Source organism: Callorhinchus milii, unplaced genomic scaffold, assembly GCF_018977255.1.
Source record: "Callorhinchus milii isolate IMCB2004 unplaced genomic scaffold, IMCB_Cmil_1.0 Scaffold1, whole genome shotgun sequence".
Lineage (NCBI taxonomy): Eukaryota > Metazoa > Chordata > Chondrichthyes > Chimaeriformes > Callorhinchidae > Callorhinchus > Callorhinchus milii.
Genome location: NW_024704742.1, coordinates 111343942 through 111360421, shown reverse-complemented (window position 1 = coordinate 111360421; position 16480 = coordinate 111343942). Strand labels below are relative to the sequence as shown.

At 40.2% G+C, this 16480-nt stretch overlaps 1 protein-coding gene across 2 annotated transcripts; it reads left to right on the top strand.

Annotated features, from left to right (window-relative positions):
- Window positions 1-3370: 3370 nt before the first annotated feature.
- polr3g (polymerase (RNA) III (DNA directed) polypeptide G) lies at window positions 3371-15734 on the top strand. 2 transcript variants are annotated; one of them, XM_007893056.2, is made up of 8 exons: window positions 3371-3576; window positions 4013-4148; window positions 7504-7633; window positions 8953-9012; window positions 10580-10651; window positions 12568-12653; window positions 13877-13999; window positions 15280-15734. In XM_007893056.2, the coding sequence occupies exons 2-8, from the start codon at window positions 4029-4031 to the stop codon at window positions 15361-15363; spliced, it is 675 nt and encodes a 224-aa protein (XP_007891247.2). In that variant the 5' UTR covers window positions 3371-3576; window positions 4013-4028; the 3' UTR covers window positions 15364-15734. The 2 variants fall into 2 exon arrangements, with proteins under 2 accessions (XP_007891247.2, XP_042190303.1); XM_042334369.1 differs by lacking the exon at window positions 3371-3576 and having other exon boundaries at window positions 3979-4148.
- Window positions 15735-16480: the final 746 nt, after the last annotated feature.

Below are 16480 nucleotides of genomic sequence, written 5' to 3'. Positions count from 1 at the left end.
TAAGATGGTTTGTGTTACTGCAGCCAAAACAAAAGTTTTTAGGAAGGTGAGAAATTAACATTCATATCTGTTACCACAATTAATTATGAAGAACAGTCCTTGCATTTGATATAGTGTTAGGAGGACATCTCAATTAAACCTTTGTGTGATATATTATAAAGTCTAGTGACTGTTTCTTGTGTAAGCAAATATAACAGCCAATTTACACTCAGAAATGTCCCACAAATAGCCATGAAGTGAACGCCCAAATGTATCTGGGAGATTGTTGGTCAGGACAGTGGGAGAAACTTCCCTCTCTTTTTGAACAGGAACTTTAATATTCAATCCACTGAAGAAGCAGACGAGACCTTGAGATGGTGTAACATCTCAATTGAAGGAAGGTACCTCCAAATTGAACTACGTATTGTCTAGCTATAGTATCTTTTGTCCCTTTAATAGCATATCCTTTATATATCTATTGGACATGTTTTGCATTTCTTACAGGAAGCTCCTTATCTGACTGAATAAGAAAAAAATCTCCACTGGGAGTACTGCATAAAATTATGAGAAATATAGTCCTTTTAGAGCAATATCAAGGCAAATTTCTATGTGCCATGCCTGTTATATAGCATCTGTTTGTGCAATTTACTGAATGTATCAAGATGTATTAATGCGGAAGTTCGGGATACTCGGCTTGGGAATTCAAACCACTCAATCGGTGCTCACTAATGATAATCACAGTTTATAATGATAGGAAGCAGGAAATGAACCTCTTGATGTTTATAAAACACAAGTCATCCTGTGACCCAGATATGCTGAGTGAAATTTGTAAGCTTCAGCTGAGAATTGTTTCATGAACTAAAATAAAATAACAACTTGTTTCATGAACATTGAAATGTCCTTCAAATATCAGGAGTGTGGGAAACCACACAGTCAACAATAGTAAAGATTTATCTGACTTTATGGATTTATAGTGGCTAGCATCAGGAAGATCACCGGCAATTACGAGCAGTACTACCTAAGCAGATTACACTAATAGAGATAAAGATTGAGGACTGAGAGTGTATCTTCATACTGCCATCAAAAGAGATTTGGATCTAAGCAGATTTTCTGGTCGTAAAAACAGCAGCAATTTGAACATATTTAGTTAATAAGTTTTGGTAAAAAATTGTTGAGCAGCTTTAACAAGAATGTATCTATGTGTACTCATAGAATAATCTATGTGTACTCTTATATAAACCCTTTTATTGTAATGAATGTAACAGACACACAGAACTACTACCTTTGTTTTTTGCAAACACCATTAAATTCTCCTTCCTCTCATTTTTCACGACTCCCTATAATCTGAAACACTTTGAGATGTTCATCCTACTTGAAAGGCACGATACAGATAATTGCAATTTGTCGCAGATTCTTATGGATCTTCCAGGTCTCATTTCTTACCATTGACAAGCTTTTTGGGGAAAAAGTGTGCCTCATTGTGTTAATAAAATACACTTACTTTAATAGATTTCCAATTTATGTCAATTTTCCAGAAAATACTTTTCCCGAGTAGTTTGATCTTGGCAACATCCACAGGAATTTCCAATTTCCCAATGAAATCAGGAAAGTTACAGAATAGCTCAGTTTTCAAATACAGAAATATCTTAAGCTCCCTAAATGTTTAAATGCTTATGTTTAGAAATCTATTAAAATGATAGGAAATTTGCGGGCCACAAGGAAATCATTGGTCATGGCTGTTTATTGGACATTGAAAACTAAAGGCCTGAAAGAGTATATGCATGGGGTGGGTGAGGCAATGGAACTGATTGGACAGTTTGCTCTGAGAGCGCTGCAGGCTTTGTGGGCCGAATGGCCTTCTGTACTGTACACGTCTATGAGTCTATGATTGCGGTGTGCAAATTAGCTGCACATTCACCTACAAAATAGAATCATAGAAATGTAATGTGCCTAAGGAGGTTATTTTGCTCATTGATTCTGCACCTGCTCTCAGAGTAAGACGTTAATCTCACTACCCCTTATATCTTCAAGCCTTTCTTTCATGAACTGTCCATTTCCCTTTGAAACCCACAAGGGACTCTGCTTTTCCTATCTTACTTGTCAGGGCATTCAGCAAAATTATTATTTTCCTTCCACTTAGGCCATATCCCGACCTGGGCTCATTCCATTTGTGGTCACAGGGTCTAATATTAGCAATTATTATATTCAGTCTCCAAAGTATGAGTTCTGGTACTGGTACTCCCATTGGAGGAAAGGAGCATCTTTTAAGTCTGTTCCTCTGATTATCTCCAATTACGTAACAGTAAGTTGGATCCCAAATGTTAGTTGATTGGCGGATTGCTTTTCCAGGGATAATAATTCCTTAAACAAATAATAAATTAGTAACTTCAATCCACGACTGTTTGTGGGACGCTGCTGTGCACAATTGGCTGCTGCATTTCACCCACAAATTCACAGTCAATTCACTTTACAGTCTATTCTGTGAAGCGTTTTGGGACGTCTAGAAGATGTGAAAAGCGCTATATCAAATAATAATAATCCTTGTTGTTGTTGCATTTGATATAGTGCTTTTCACATCTTCTAGATGTCCCACAAATGCAAGGACTATTATTATTATATGAAGTGGGTAAACAAATTGTATGGCTTTGAGAACTTGTGATTCATTCCTATCAACCTCCATTATCTGCACAGGATGGAAATACCCCCTATGTGTGCTTTTGGGGGAGACAGATGGTGGTCAGAATTGGGGCGATGAAGGAAAAATAGTGGTCATTAGTTTTCAAGCTCTGCTCTACTTCAGATCCTCAATTCTAGGCATTGACATTTCCTGTAAGAACTGAGTCATTGGTGAATAGGGTTTGTCTTGGTTAGCAGTTTATTTGACCAGTCAGCATTAGTTGGGATTTTGTGATGCATTTCAGGTTTAATTGTTTTTTTTTGTAACTTTTAAGAAGCCAAATGGATACCACATTAAATTACATACTTTTCTTTTTAAGGGAATTTTTTCCCCAGTGTACTCGGGCAGGCCTCGTCAACTTCCTGCAACTCTACGGCTAACACGTTCCTAAATCTCTATAAACAGCGTCTTTCCCAGGCATACTGGATGGCACGGTACATGCTTGGGTCAAGTCGATTGACTTTACAGCATATTCTGCGAAGAGCTCCGAGGCGTCTCGAAGGCGTGATAAGGCGCTGTATCAATTGCAAGGATTATTATTATTATTATTATTATTATAATATTGCCCCCAGTCTCATGAACGGAGTTTGGAAGGAAAAAAAAAGGAAAGCATATCCATGCACACTTTCTGACTGACGTTTTGCAGAGAAACGGAGGTCACTGCTGATGGTGAAGCCCCACGTTAGGTTGGAAGCGATGCCTGTCCACAGGGGCAGGGATTCAGGCAGCAGTGCTGAGTCGGGCTGTGGCTCTGTGAGCAGTTCCGGTGACTGGTGCTGTGTGAGAGGCTGGTGGTGGTGGTGGAGGTGGTGAGAAGTGAGCAGAGTGCCGGTCGGCAGCGAGTGAGAAACGCCTGCAAAACAGCCGGGGAGCAGTCAGTCAGCCCACACACAGCCTCGGACAAGGCATTGCACCAGGAGGTCAGCAAACAAACTTCCTCTCAATCCAAACTCAGGCGTTGTCTTGGGGACTGGAGTGAGAAGGGGGGAGAGAGAGAGAGGCAGGAGGGGTGTGTGTGTGGGGGTGTGTGGTGGGAGGGCAATGGTATAAATCCCCGAAGTGTGTAGTTTTATTCGGGATTGGTGGCTTTAAAGTAAGATGGTGGAGTTGGCTGCAGGTGGGGTGTGGTGGGGTGTGGTGGGTCTGTCCCTTGTGCTGCTCTCAGGCTGCAGCATTCACTGCATCAGCCACACACTCCTTCCTCACTGCCAGCGCCTGAGACACCAGCCAAGTTGAGAGAAACAGGCTGTCTTATTAAGTGTTGTTATGCAGTTAATAGAAGGGGCTCTTTCTTCCCCTCTTAACCTTTTTGTTGTTGTTGTTGTTGTTGTGGTGTGTGTGTGTGTGTGTGTGTAGGAAGTTTTGAGTTATAATGGCTGGAAAAGGACGTGGACGTGGAAGAGCACAATTCACCTTTAATATCGAGGAGATTGGTTTTTCCAGAGGCGAGTCTTTGCCTGAGATTGCATTTCAGCCCAGGCCACTGTTTCCAGTAAGTATGAACCTGTCATCAGCTTTTTAAAGACCCTGTCTTCCTAGAAAGGCAATGATCTATTTGTCACCGAATGTCAATTATTTTGTGGCTCGCATCTCATATCACAATCAAATGCTTCTCTTCTGCCTCCCTCCCCATGGCAATTATTTGCCCGGTTAATATGAGGAAGGGGAAAATATCCGCGACCGTTTATATTTAACGACGGTGTTATTTAAAATCTAAAAATGTAGGAATAATAAAACTAACTTTCGCCGTCTCTAACTTGTCCACTGTTGTGCGGTTAGTTGAATACGACTGGTTATCTCACACAGTTAGGATGGTCTCAGTAAGCTCAGGCTTTGTAAGCTGGGAAGCATTTGTGAATTTAATGTTGTTTCTATATTTATACTGTTACAATGGGGAAGTGTCTTTTATTGCTGCTTTTGTCTTGCAAAAACCCTTACCGACTTTAGCGCTGTTCTCTCTGAAGGGCCTGAGATTGACCTAAAGAGGTTGTGCCTTCAATCACGGTCTGTGCTACTACCAAAGGCAGACACCGCCATCTTTTCTTGGCCACTGGTTGGCTGTGAATGGATGAGTCACTCTATACAGGTTAGCAAAGACAATTTTCCTCTAGTCACTGGGGGAAAGTTTGGTGACAAGAACAATAATTTCCTTAAAATTGCGCAATATTTCTATTCTGACCCCGAGAGAATTTGACTTGCTCTAAAAATTCGGGTGGGTTTCATGATAGTTCGATCCCTTTGGGGGTAGTGCAGAACCATTGCAGAATAAACCAGTGCAGGAGACTTCACCAGTTTTTGTCACAAGAAGCTGCAGTGATTTGACTGTCAACCTAGCTTCATCTTGATAATCCTGATTCTCAGAAACATTTATTGAGAATTAAGGTGAAACTGAAAATATCCACTGCAAAAAAGTTGATCCTGCAGCAAATAAAACTGATGCAATAACAGTATGTTTGCTGCAATGGCCAACAGGTGGTGCTGCAGCTAAACTTTCTGAGATGTTCAATGATTTGAGCATGTCCAAAAACTCCCAATAAAGCTACACAAATATTCGGAATGTACTTGTGTATATGCCATTTTTTCAGTGGTACTGCAGCATGGAGTAAAGCAAAAGCCAGTGTTTTATATAACCTTCCTTCCCTTTCTTGCTCTTTCTCCATCCCCCAGTGCCTTCGCCTTGCTTCCTCCCTCTCCTCCTTCAAGGCCGGTCTCAAAACCTTTCTCTTTGACCGAGCCTTCAGCTCCCCTCTCTCGACTCTCTTCCCCCTCCTCGCTCCCTCCCTTCCCTCCCCCTGACCATTTCCTCCTGCTCGGGTCCTGACCCAACTGTGCAGTGCCTTGAGACGTCCTCTTGACGTGAAAGGTGCTTTATAAATGGAATCTTGTTGTTGTTGTTGTTGCTGGGCCTGTAACACTGACCCCTGTGAGGTTCTCAGTGCCGTTATCTTACATGAATTGCACTGTATAAATGCAAGTTGTTGTCTTATCCTTAAATTGAAAACTTGCGTCAAGATCACAAAAGACACATCTACTGATTCCAGTAGTTGCTGCTGTTAAATTTAAAGTCTTAACATACAATACACAATGACATTTATATAGCGTCTTTCACATCAGGAGGATGTCCCAAGGTGCTGGGTAAATCCTGATGAGCTTGATTAGTTATCAAGATTAGTAACAGTAGTATTATTTTTATTTTTCAAATAGTAGCACCCTCTGAATACAATTACATTAAAGTCTAGAGTCAACAAAAGTCTTTTACACCTTGTTGATCCTCATTGATAATTTCAAACATCAACAACAGCAAAATTACACTTGTATAGCGCCTTTCATGTTGGGAGGATGTCCCAAGGCACTGAAAACCTGAAGATAGGGCATAAACCAGTGTGTTATATAAAGGATTCTGCCATTAGGAAAAATAAACACGTGCTAAAAGGTATCAGATCTAACTTATTTCATGGACGATCTTCACATAGTGGAAGCTCAGTGGTTAGAGCACTCGAGAGACCTGGGTTTAATTCCTGGCAGGGCAAAACCTTGGGCAAGTTTCCTTACTCCACACATCTGATAATAACCCCTCAAGAAAAAAAACCCAATAATAAATTGGTCACTTCAATCCACGGCTGTTTGTGGGACACTGCTGTGTGCAAATGGCTGATGCATTTTGCCCACAACTATACAGTCAATTCACTTTACAGTATATTCTGTGAAGCACTTTGAGATGCCTAGAAGACGTGATAAGGCTCCGTATCAAATAGAAGGATTATTATTTTATGAAGTGGGTAAACAAATTATATGGCTTTGAGAACTTGTGATTCGAATGTTCCTATCAACCTCCATTATCTGCAGACTTCTGGATGCAAATACCCACTTATGTGTTTTTTGGGGGGTGCGGAGACAGATGGTGGTCAGAATAGGAGCGATGAAGAAAAAATAGTGGTCAATGGTTTTCAAGCCCTGCTCTGCTTCAGATCCTCAATTCTAGGCATTGACATTTCATAACATAACATAACATGTTGGAGCAGGAGTAGGCCATTCGGCCCTTCGAGCCTGCCCCGCTATTCAATCATGGCTGATCTTCTAATCTAACTCCAGCTAATAACCTAACCCTGCCTTATCCCCATATTCCTTAATCCCTTTTGCAATAAGGGATTTCCTGTAAGAACTGAGTCATTGGGGAATAGAGTTTGTCATGGTTTGCAGTTTATTTGACCAGTCAATATTATCTGGGACTTTGTGAAACATTTCAAGTTTAATTAGTCTTTGTAACTTTTAAGAAGTCAAATGGATACCACATTGAATTGCATATTTTTCTTTTTAAGGGAATCTTTTCCCCACTGTACTCGGGCAGGCCTCATCAACTTCCTGTAACTCTATGGCTAACATGTTCCTAAATCTCTATAAACAGCATCTTTCCCAGGTATACTGGATGGCATGGTAAATGCAAAGCAGTTCTGAAAGCATTTCTAAGCCTTTTTTGTGTGCGGGGGCAGTAACTTCCTGGTATTGTCAAGAGCAAAGTCAAATGCTCTGACTTTGTGACAGATAGGGTGTGTTTCTAGTGTGGGGGAATTCAGCATATACACTTCAGTAGTATGCTGAAGTAGCGTGGGTTGAGGGTTGAAGGTGATTGCATTTTCAGCCAGTGCTTGCGGAGGTCAGAAAAACAAGACTGGCAATCTCCAAGTTTAAAAAGAATAGCAATGAACTGTTCAGTACTGTACAGTACATCAGGTGTTTTACAAGTTGGATACTGAGCAGTCATTTTATGGTCTGGGCTGTGTATCTAGAGTCGGCTGTATTAGTGATCCTAATGTCTGCACTGCGTGATAACCTATGTTACCATCTAGCCCACAGATTTTAAGACTGTCCCCTTGAATACAGGGGAAGATGTAAACTACATGCTGGCCTTGAAGCAGGAGTTGAGGGGAAGCTCTAAGAAATTGCCTTACTTCATTGAAGTTGCTACTGTAAAGCGAGGTAACATATAGAGTCTGCTGAATAATTGCACACCAAGGCTATTCACGAAGGGCTACACAACGGTTGTCTTCATTTTTATTTAGAAAGTTCTAGATTGAAGAGTAGTATTTCTAAAGATGAAAGTACATCCTGTAAGAGCTCAGGTCTATCATTTTAATTCCATTGCCCTACCAAAGTTGTTTTTAAAAACGCTTCTATGTAGCAGTAGGAAATCATTTTTTAATTGTTATCCCACTTCCCCATTGGTATCTGATAATTCAAGACAAAAATTGTTTGTTCACAAAAGAGGTTTGAATGATTTAATCTCTCCAGTATACTGACCTATCATTCTAATGTCCTGGTCTCTGACACCCTTTCTGGTAACACTTTTCAACTATTGATTCTTTTCTGTGTTTAAAAATTACCCTTCTTGGTGTCTGTCCTTAATTTGCCCTTCTCCCGACTGAATCTTTAGCTAATGCCTTGGCATAGTGAATTGTCAGTTTGGCTTGTCACCTCCTTAAGTGTTGAGGTTGATCAGCCAAGATCTGCCTCTTCCAAAGCCATTTTGGCTGTCATTTTTATTTTTTTGTATTTCCAAATGGCTATGCTTCCATTTTGCTTCTGATTATTGATTCCATTAATTCTCCAATTAACATTGATATCAGGCTAATGAATCTGCAGCTGCAGCTTTAGCTGTGTCACCCATCTTTAATTTGTGAATGATGCTTGCCTGATTGTCAGAAAGTCAAAATGAACGTGGAGGAAGATGTGTTTTTCACAGTTCTTTTGTGGATTTGTACTAATGTAGAAAATTATTAGACTCTTGTGGCCATTAAGTTGGGAAAGGTGGTGCCCGACTCTGGATAAAGGCAGAGATGTAAGAAAAATTACAAACCAGAAACCTAGTTATAAGTCGCGTTATCAAATATTGTTACTTGAACACTGCAATAAATATATTTTTACTAAAACTGGGCAAATGTGTAAAAATGTTAGTTCACATTACCTCTTTGCTTTTCTAGGGACATTATCCCCTTTGCTTTAATGGCAGTTTATGGGATTTTGCCAGTCATTCCATATGGCATTAATTACTTTGAAGGACTTGAGATGTTCTGATGCTTGTAGGCTGATTTGGTAAGAACATCGAGTGGAAACCTTAAAAAAAAGTTTTTTTGTTTCATGTTCCAGTGAACTAATAAAGGAAGAAGTCTAGATTTGTTGAAGTATCATTTTAATTCTGTTGCTTAAATAAATGAATAAAGCTAAGGATTTAAATGGCAAGATCTACAGTAGAACTGAGGTTGCTGTCAAAAAGATTAACATGTTTTTTTTAAATTCAGATGTTGAAAGATATACAGAGAAGTATCAAGTTAAAGATCCCAACAAGAATTGGACACCAGGTATCTATAAATCTATCCTGTGAGATATATATATATTCCCTAAGCTTCCCTACAGACTCCATGATTTGCATCTCTGATTTCAAATGTGCTACTGAACTACTGACTATTACAAGATGGTGATAAGGGAATCAATTAGATCCTATTGATTTGGGCTTGATGGTACATAGGAAATTAGGAATAGGAGGAGTTCATTTGGCCCCTGGAGGCTGTTTTGCCATAGACCTTCCAAGGGCCTGTGAACTACAGCTCTCCCCTCTCCACCCACCCACCCCCACTCCCCAATCCTAACATCTCCCTTAAATTTTTATTCCCCAAGTAACTATCTAACTATCTCTCTCTCATCCGATTTCTCATTTATCTTTGGGGCGATGTATTTCAGATTGTTGTTATTCTGCGATAAGAAAGTTCTCCTCGTCTCAAGTTGTGCCATAATTTTTAAGGTTATGTCTTCTTGTAACTGAACTCACTGGGAAAAACGTTGCTCATGCTTATTTTGTCTCGCCCTTTAATAAGTTTAACCACTTTGATCAGCCTCCTCAAATAAATAGATCCAAATAAATCAAAAATAACTTGCATTTATATAGCGCCCTTCACACCGGGTAGCGTCCCAGAGCGCTTGACAGTGGCGGAGTCTGACCCCGAGCAAGAGGGAAGTGGGGAGGTGACCGTAAGCACGATCAAAAGAGAAGGTCTTTAGGCTGGATTTGAAAGTGGGGAGGGAGGGGGGGGAAGATGGAGGGATTGAGGGAAAGAGTTCCTGAGTTTCGTGGCATAATGGCTGAAGACAGCCGAGCGGAGGCAGTCAGTGGTGGAGTGGGCCGTAAGCAAATTGGATAGTTAGGGAGGTGCGAGAGCATGAAGGGATTTGAAAACAAGTGAAAAGATCTTGACATCGATCCATTCGGTAATGGGAGCCTGTGGAGTCCGGCAAGGCTTGGTGTGATGGTAGTATGGAGTTTTGTGCGGGTAAGTATCTGGGTGGCGGAGTTTTGAATTAGTGTAAGATGGAACTGGGGAGACCAGCGAGGAGAGCATTGGAATAGTCTAACTGGGAAGTGACAAAGGCATGGATGAGGGTTTCAGCTACTCTGGCCATTTGGCCCCAAATGGGCCAAGAAGACTTCAGCTTTGACCCCTAAGATGATAAAATCCTATTAACTAGCTTGTTTCATTTCTTCTGAAACTCTCTACCTGACACACCTTTGATTTATAAAATTACAATTTCCTCCTGTGCAGTTATGAAATGCGACCTGATACGCTAAAGCTGACGCTGGGGTAGGATAGAGACTTATTCATCTTTTGAATATCTGCTAGAATTACATTGTGGCATACAATGATTACAAGTGCAGTCTTGTTATAAAGTGATAGATGTGATGTATGATATAAGTCTACGATAGCCACTCACTGCACACATGAATGGTTCCTGAGTGCTGGCTGGGGTTTTCAGTGCTAAATAAAAATGGCCAGCTTCTGGGTCATCAGCTTGTTTCTGACATCGCTTTGTGTGTTGCGCATTGTAGTTGTTTTATGTCCTGTGTGAAATGTTAACTGTAACTTAATTGTGTAGATTGGAGACTACTACCAGCAGAGTTAAAGCCAAGAACTAAAAAGCTTAAAACTAAAAAGGTCAAAAAAACAAGTAAGTATGATTTGCAACATGGTATTGTCAAGAGGAAGTTTTACAAATGGGAATTTACTGAATATTGCAATATTTTTAGTTGCGTGACCTGTTTGGGTAACATGATCTTAAAATCCTTTTACTCCCACAGATTGCTAGCAAAGGCAGAGCATAAATATTATTTTTATTGTGCATTAAGGTTATAACTTCATGAGAATCCATTGTTTGAAATATGCCATGTTTCTTTTACCTAGAGATGTGAGTTTTTAAGACTAGTCTTGTCAGTTGACAATGAGGAGTATTTGAAACCATTATTGAGTGATAGGCAGATGTTATGGCAAGACATTTTTGGGTGTTACTTATATGACGTGTATACAACAACAACAAAATTACATTTGTATAGTGCCTTTCACATCAGGAGGACATCCCAAGATGTTGGACAGACAGAGTTACGGACCCGAGCTGGGGGTCAACGTCGGGGAGGTTTGAGGGCAGGGAGGGAAGCAGGGAGGTCGAAAGCACAGTCGAAGAGGAGGGTCTTGAGATGGGTCTTGAAGGTGGAAGGGAGGGGGCGAGGTGAAGGGACTGCGGGATGGAGTTCCAGAGGGTGGGGGTAGAGTGGCGGAAGGTCCGCCTGCCAATAGTGGGACGAGCAAAGCGGGGGACGTGAAACAGGCCGGAGCCCGCTGAGTGGAGGGAGCGAGTAGGGTGGTAGGGGGTTAGGAGGTCGCAGAGGTATGGGGGAGCAAGACCATGGAGGGCTTTGAAGGTGAGGACCTGGATCGTGAACAGTAACCTCTGTGTGATGGGAAGCCGGTGGTGTTGGGTAAAGATGGAATTGATAGGGTGGTGGAGCCTAGTGCGGGAGAGGACACGGGCTGCAGAGTTCTGGATGATCTGCACCCTATGGAGGGAGGAATTGGGGAGGCCGACAAGCAATGAGTTTGCATAGTGAAGCCTCGATGTAATGAAAGTATGTATGAAGGCTTCAGCGACCTGCGGTGTGAGACAGTAGCAGAGCCAGGCGATGTTGCGGAGGTGGGGAAAGCAGAGCAGGTCATGGTGCAGATGTGGTGTAGAAAGGATAGTTGAGAGTCGAGCAAGACCCCAAGGTTCCGGCCTGGCTTAGCAAGATGGAGTGTGCATCCATAGATGGTGATGCTGTCAGCGCCTGAGGTGAGGAGGCGCTGACAGGAGCCAATCAGGAGAGCCTCGGTCTTGTTGACGTTCAACTAAGTTAGTTTTCATTCAAGACTTGATGTCGGACAGACATTCAGTCAGGATAATTTGTAGTGTACGTAGAATTTTTTATTTCTCACAGGAGTTAATGTTTAGACAGCTGCACTTCAATACAGACACTGAAGGTCAGATCCAGTCACGATTGTTGCTTGTTTAACATTTGTACATACTCTTCTTTTTTTCTCTTTCTCTTTCTCTTTCTCCCCCCACCCCTTTTGGGACACTGCTATGTGCAATTGACTAGTATCTGTTGGAGTACAGGATAAAGTCTCCTTATATTCTCAAGTTTCAAGTAAACGACCAAAGTAAATTCAGGACTTTGCTTCACCTTTTTTGCTTAAATTGGCCAAACGATTTTCCCATGAAGGACCTTGGATGCATTGAGAGGTTTTCAAATGAAACCCACGTTTCTTAGAATAGGCTGTTAATCACAACGTATCAATACCAAATTGTTGTTATGTTGGGGAAATGTTAACTAGAGTAAGCAAGGGTGAAATGATTGGTTCAGTAAGCAAGCTATTTGGAGTTCAGCGACTGGTGAGTGACATAATGAAAGACGTGTCTATACACTTGTGTCAGTGGTACTCTGAAATTTTCATTATATGCATTTCTTATGTTTACCATTTATGAATTTGATGAATCTTGTAAAGCAGTTTTTTAATTGATGCTGTTTCCTCTCCATTTTTGCATTTGTTTAGAACCCAGTACAAAGCCAGCCGCAGACTCTAATATTAAGAAACCTACGGCCACAGTTGCTAATGAGGATGTTATACAGACACTGGAGGTAAAGGGCATAATTCGGAATTTAAGTCTGATACAGTCTGAGCTTGTTATACCATTCTCTGGTCTTCTGTGGGTCCATATATAACTCCCATGAATCTTCTGCCGTATAGCAGACAGACACAGAAGGGCCCTCTGGCTCAGCAATCGGTGGGAACATTTGCAAGAGTGTTTGCTGGCCTCTTGTATGCAGCGTGGTTTGGTGACCCCAGGTGACCCAATGATCGAAAAGTGATGTCAGTGGCCACTGTATAGTGTGACCTGTTATAATGTGGGGTGTGTTTTACAAACCCAAACCAGTGTTATAATGGATTCTGACTTCAGTTTTAGTTGAAATTCTATACTTTTCATATTTTATATCTTGACTTTGTCCTCCATTTCACGAGCCTGGAGTACTCTCAAGATGGAAAGTCTTTTCGGTTCGGCAGTGACTTTTATAAAATGGTTGATATTTTGCAATTAACTGCAAAATGAGGTTTGGTAATATCCAATGATTCAAACAGTGCTGTTGAATTTCATGAATTTTATCTGATGTAGCAGAGAGCACTTCAGTCTCTGAAGGAAAAATCTTTAGAATGCAAGTATGATGTGTTTCAAAATACTTCATTTAAATACTGCAGCTTCCACCTAACACCTGATTGCTGTAACTTGTGCCTCTTTAGTATGTGCTTGGTTTGTTTTCCAACAAATTCTATGTCAATTCGAAGTGAAGTGAATGGAACAATTTGGGTGATTGTTGACCATGACACAGAAAGAAACTCCCTTCTCTTTTCAAATTGTGATATGGGATCTTTAATGTCCACCTGAGCAGAAGGGACCTTGGTTTAATGTCTCATGCAAATTGTGGCAATGCAGTGCTCCCTCACCACTGTTTTGAAGTGTCAGCCTAGAATGTGAGTTCAAAGTCCCAATTTAGGTAGGGCTTGAAACCATAGTCTGTGTGCAAATTGGTTGCTGCATTTGCCTGAAGTGGATGTCTCTACGATGTGGTAAAGACACTATATAAAATGCGAGCATTATTAAGAATTATCATAATCTTCTATCTCAGACCAAGAGTTCTACCAATTGAACCAGAGTGACAATGTTGCAATATCCTACAACCAAGATTTTTGACCGAAGAGAAAATCAGGCTGTTATCTGACTCAAAACTGTGAATAAGATTTTAACAATAAGGCCCTGCACATTTCTTTCTATCAAATAAACAATTTTGTTTATTTTTTCCTTTAGGCTTTAGAGAAAAAAGATGCAGAAGGAAAATCTGATGAGGAAACTGAAGAGAAGGAGAAAGACAAGGATGAGGAGGGAGAAGAAGCTGAAGTGGAAGAATATAATGAAGAAGAATTGGAAGAGGTATTATTGAGATTTAGAAGTAATGGGAAGGAATGCAAGAGAATAATGTTCTATGGGTTTTAGTTTTATGCCTCACATTTCTTGCATTTTATATTAATATTATGAAAATACTACTATAGTTTGCTTTATGTTTGTAAGTAGAAATCAAAAAATAGTTTCCCACGTACTTATAAAAGTTCTAGGTGGTGAATTGGGTCTTGCACCTGTGTTTCTCTTGCATGATGAATTACCAACCTTAACCGGTTTAATAGAGCACAAATTAAAGATCTCCTACCAATGCTCTGTGGCAGTGAGTAAAGCAAACTAGATGTGTTGGGTTGTAGCAAAAGATCAATAGCAAGCCGAAATAGTGGGGTAAACCTGCCCTGTATAAATCATTGGTGAGACCATACTTAGGAGTCCTTTGCACAGTTCTGGTCGCTGCAGTACAAAAAGGATATTGGAGAAATCGAGAAGATGCAGAGGAGGGCAACCAAAATGATTGAGGGACTGGATTATGAGGAGCAACTAAGTAAATTGGGCATGTTCACACTGGAAAAGAGAAGTTTGAGAGGCAACTTGATTGCTATCTTTAAGATTCTAAAGGGGCAAGACAAATATGGATGATGACAGGCTTGTACAGAATAGTAAAACGAGAGGACACGACCTGTGATTGAAGGGGGGGAAATTCAGCAAATCTACGCAAACACTATTTCATTGAGCGAATAGTGAACCTGTGGAACAGGCTCCCGAGGGAAATGGTTCAAACACAAAATGTTGATTCTTTCAAACACAGATTAGATAGTTTTCTTTTAGAAAATAACATTATGGGATATAGTACACAGGTAGTTTGGGACATATGTGCATGCGACTGCCAGGAAGGCGAATTAGATGGACCTTGGTCTTTTATCGTCTAGCATTTCATATGTTGTAGTTATGATGCACTCCTAGAGGAAATAAGATTCTTCCTGAGCTGCTCAGTTTTGCTTCAGTGATCTGGTCAAGAGCATCAATGCAAGACATTTTAATATGTTGGGCAATAGTGGAGAAGAAAAATAATAATATGCAATGTTCAGTACATCTTTAGGTTTCTGTTCTGAAACATTTGTTTATATTCTCTTGCCATTTGGCCAATGGAACTTACCAGCAGGGCTGTCAATAGCCATGGTGAATCACACTGTTGTGCTACTTATTGAAGTGTTGGAGCTTTCTGCTAAAACTCTCTTCAATATATATTGAATATGGTGGGGAAGGGAAGAGGAGAAATTAAACTCAGGTGATGACATTTCATTTGCTTTCAGGAAAATGACTACATTGCCTCCTATTTTGACGATGGAGGGGACTATGGAGTCAGTGACGACGAGATGGATGAAGCTACCTACTAGCACTGCTTGTACTATGTGAAAGGATTTCAGCCTTTTCTTTGATGGCATTTAAATGTTCCTCAGGTAACTCCAGCTATGGGGTTTGCACATGGAAAGGAATTCATATCTGAATTACAATTCCAAAGCGAAACTAATTCCAAAGTATACTTGAGAGCTGATTCAGTTTAGATAAGTTCAACAAAAAAAACCTATAGTAATTACAACAGGGCAGGTAATTGTTTCAATGCACTGATGTCTAAAGTTTGGAGCAAAGACATAGCTTATGCTGATCTCTTAAAATAGTGTTCTTTTTATTACACATTTCCAATTATAAATCCATATGCATAACTAAAGGATTGCAATTTTTGTGATGAACATATGATGAATCCCATTTATATTTTAATGGAACAATTATCAGAAGAAACGTCACAAGAAGCTAAAACCAACAGTATAAGTAAGTGGTAAATTATCTTTGCTAGACCATAATTCAAAATAACTTTTAAATAATGGTCAAGTATCATTATAGTCTTCAGTGTTTCTTATGATTTTGGAACAATAGAAGACAGCTGATAGTCCTTTAGTTTGGATACTAGACTGCAGTTTCAACCAGTTATAAACGGGTAGTCTGAGGAAGCGCATCAAGCAACAAGTTTGAATAATTATTTATGCAAATTCCAACAAACTGTACTGAGTTAAATAGCTGTATGAAGCAGAATATTACAAAAAATGCAATTATGTTTACAGAAGCCAACTGCTTCCATTACCAAGGCATGTAACCTACCTCTAAAGTTGTGAATGTACAAATATAAGCTCTCAGGTATTACAGAACTCCAGGCTCCCAAAAGTGTAATTGTTTATTTGCGCTAATGGTTTGAGGGAGTGTAACAATGCTGATAAGCAATTGGAACTTCTATAAACTCTTAAAGGGATCTGAGCATCACTACCTTCGAGAACAGACAGAAATTTTCAAATCTATCAGTACTGGATATGAATATCTTCAGTGTTATATTGGCAATGGGAGAAGTGGCACTTGGTTGGTTTCCTATTCCAACCTAAATCTATAAACAGCCAACAGTAGATTTGTTGCTTGAATACCATTGTCTAAAATTGTATTTATGCTGGATATTTAATGGCAAAT

Excerpts from the sequence above, each read along its gene's own strand:
- polr3g (XM_007893056.2), top strand. The coding sequence starts at position 4,029 with ATGGCTGGAAAAGGACGTGGACGTGGAAGAGCACAATTCACCTTTAAT. Across the intron at positions 7,634-8,952 it reads AGTTGCTACTGTAAAGCGAG|ATGTTGAAAGATATACAGAG; the intron begins GTAACATATAGA and ends TTTTAAATTCAG. Across the intron at positions 10,652-12,567 it reads TAAAAAGGTCAAAAAAACAA|AACCCAGTACAAAGCCAGCC; the intron begins GTAAGTATGATT and ends GCATTTGTTTAG.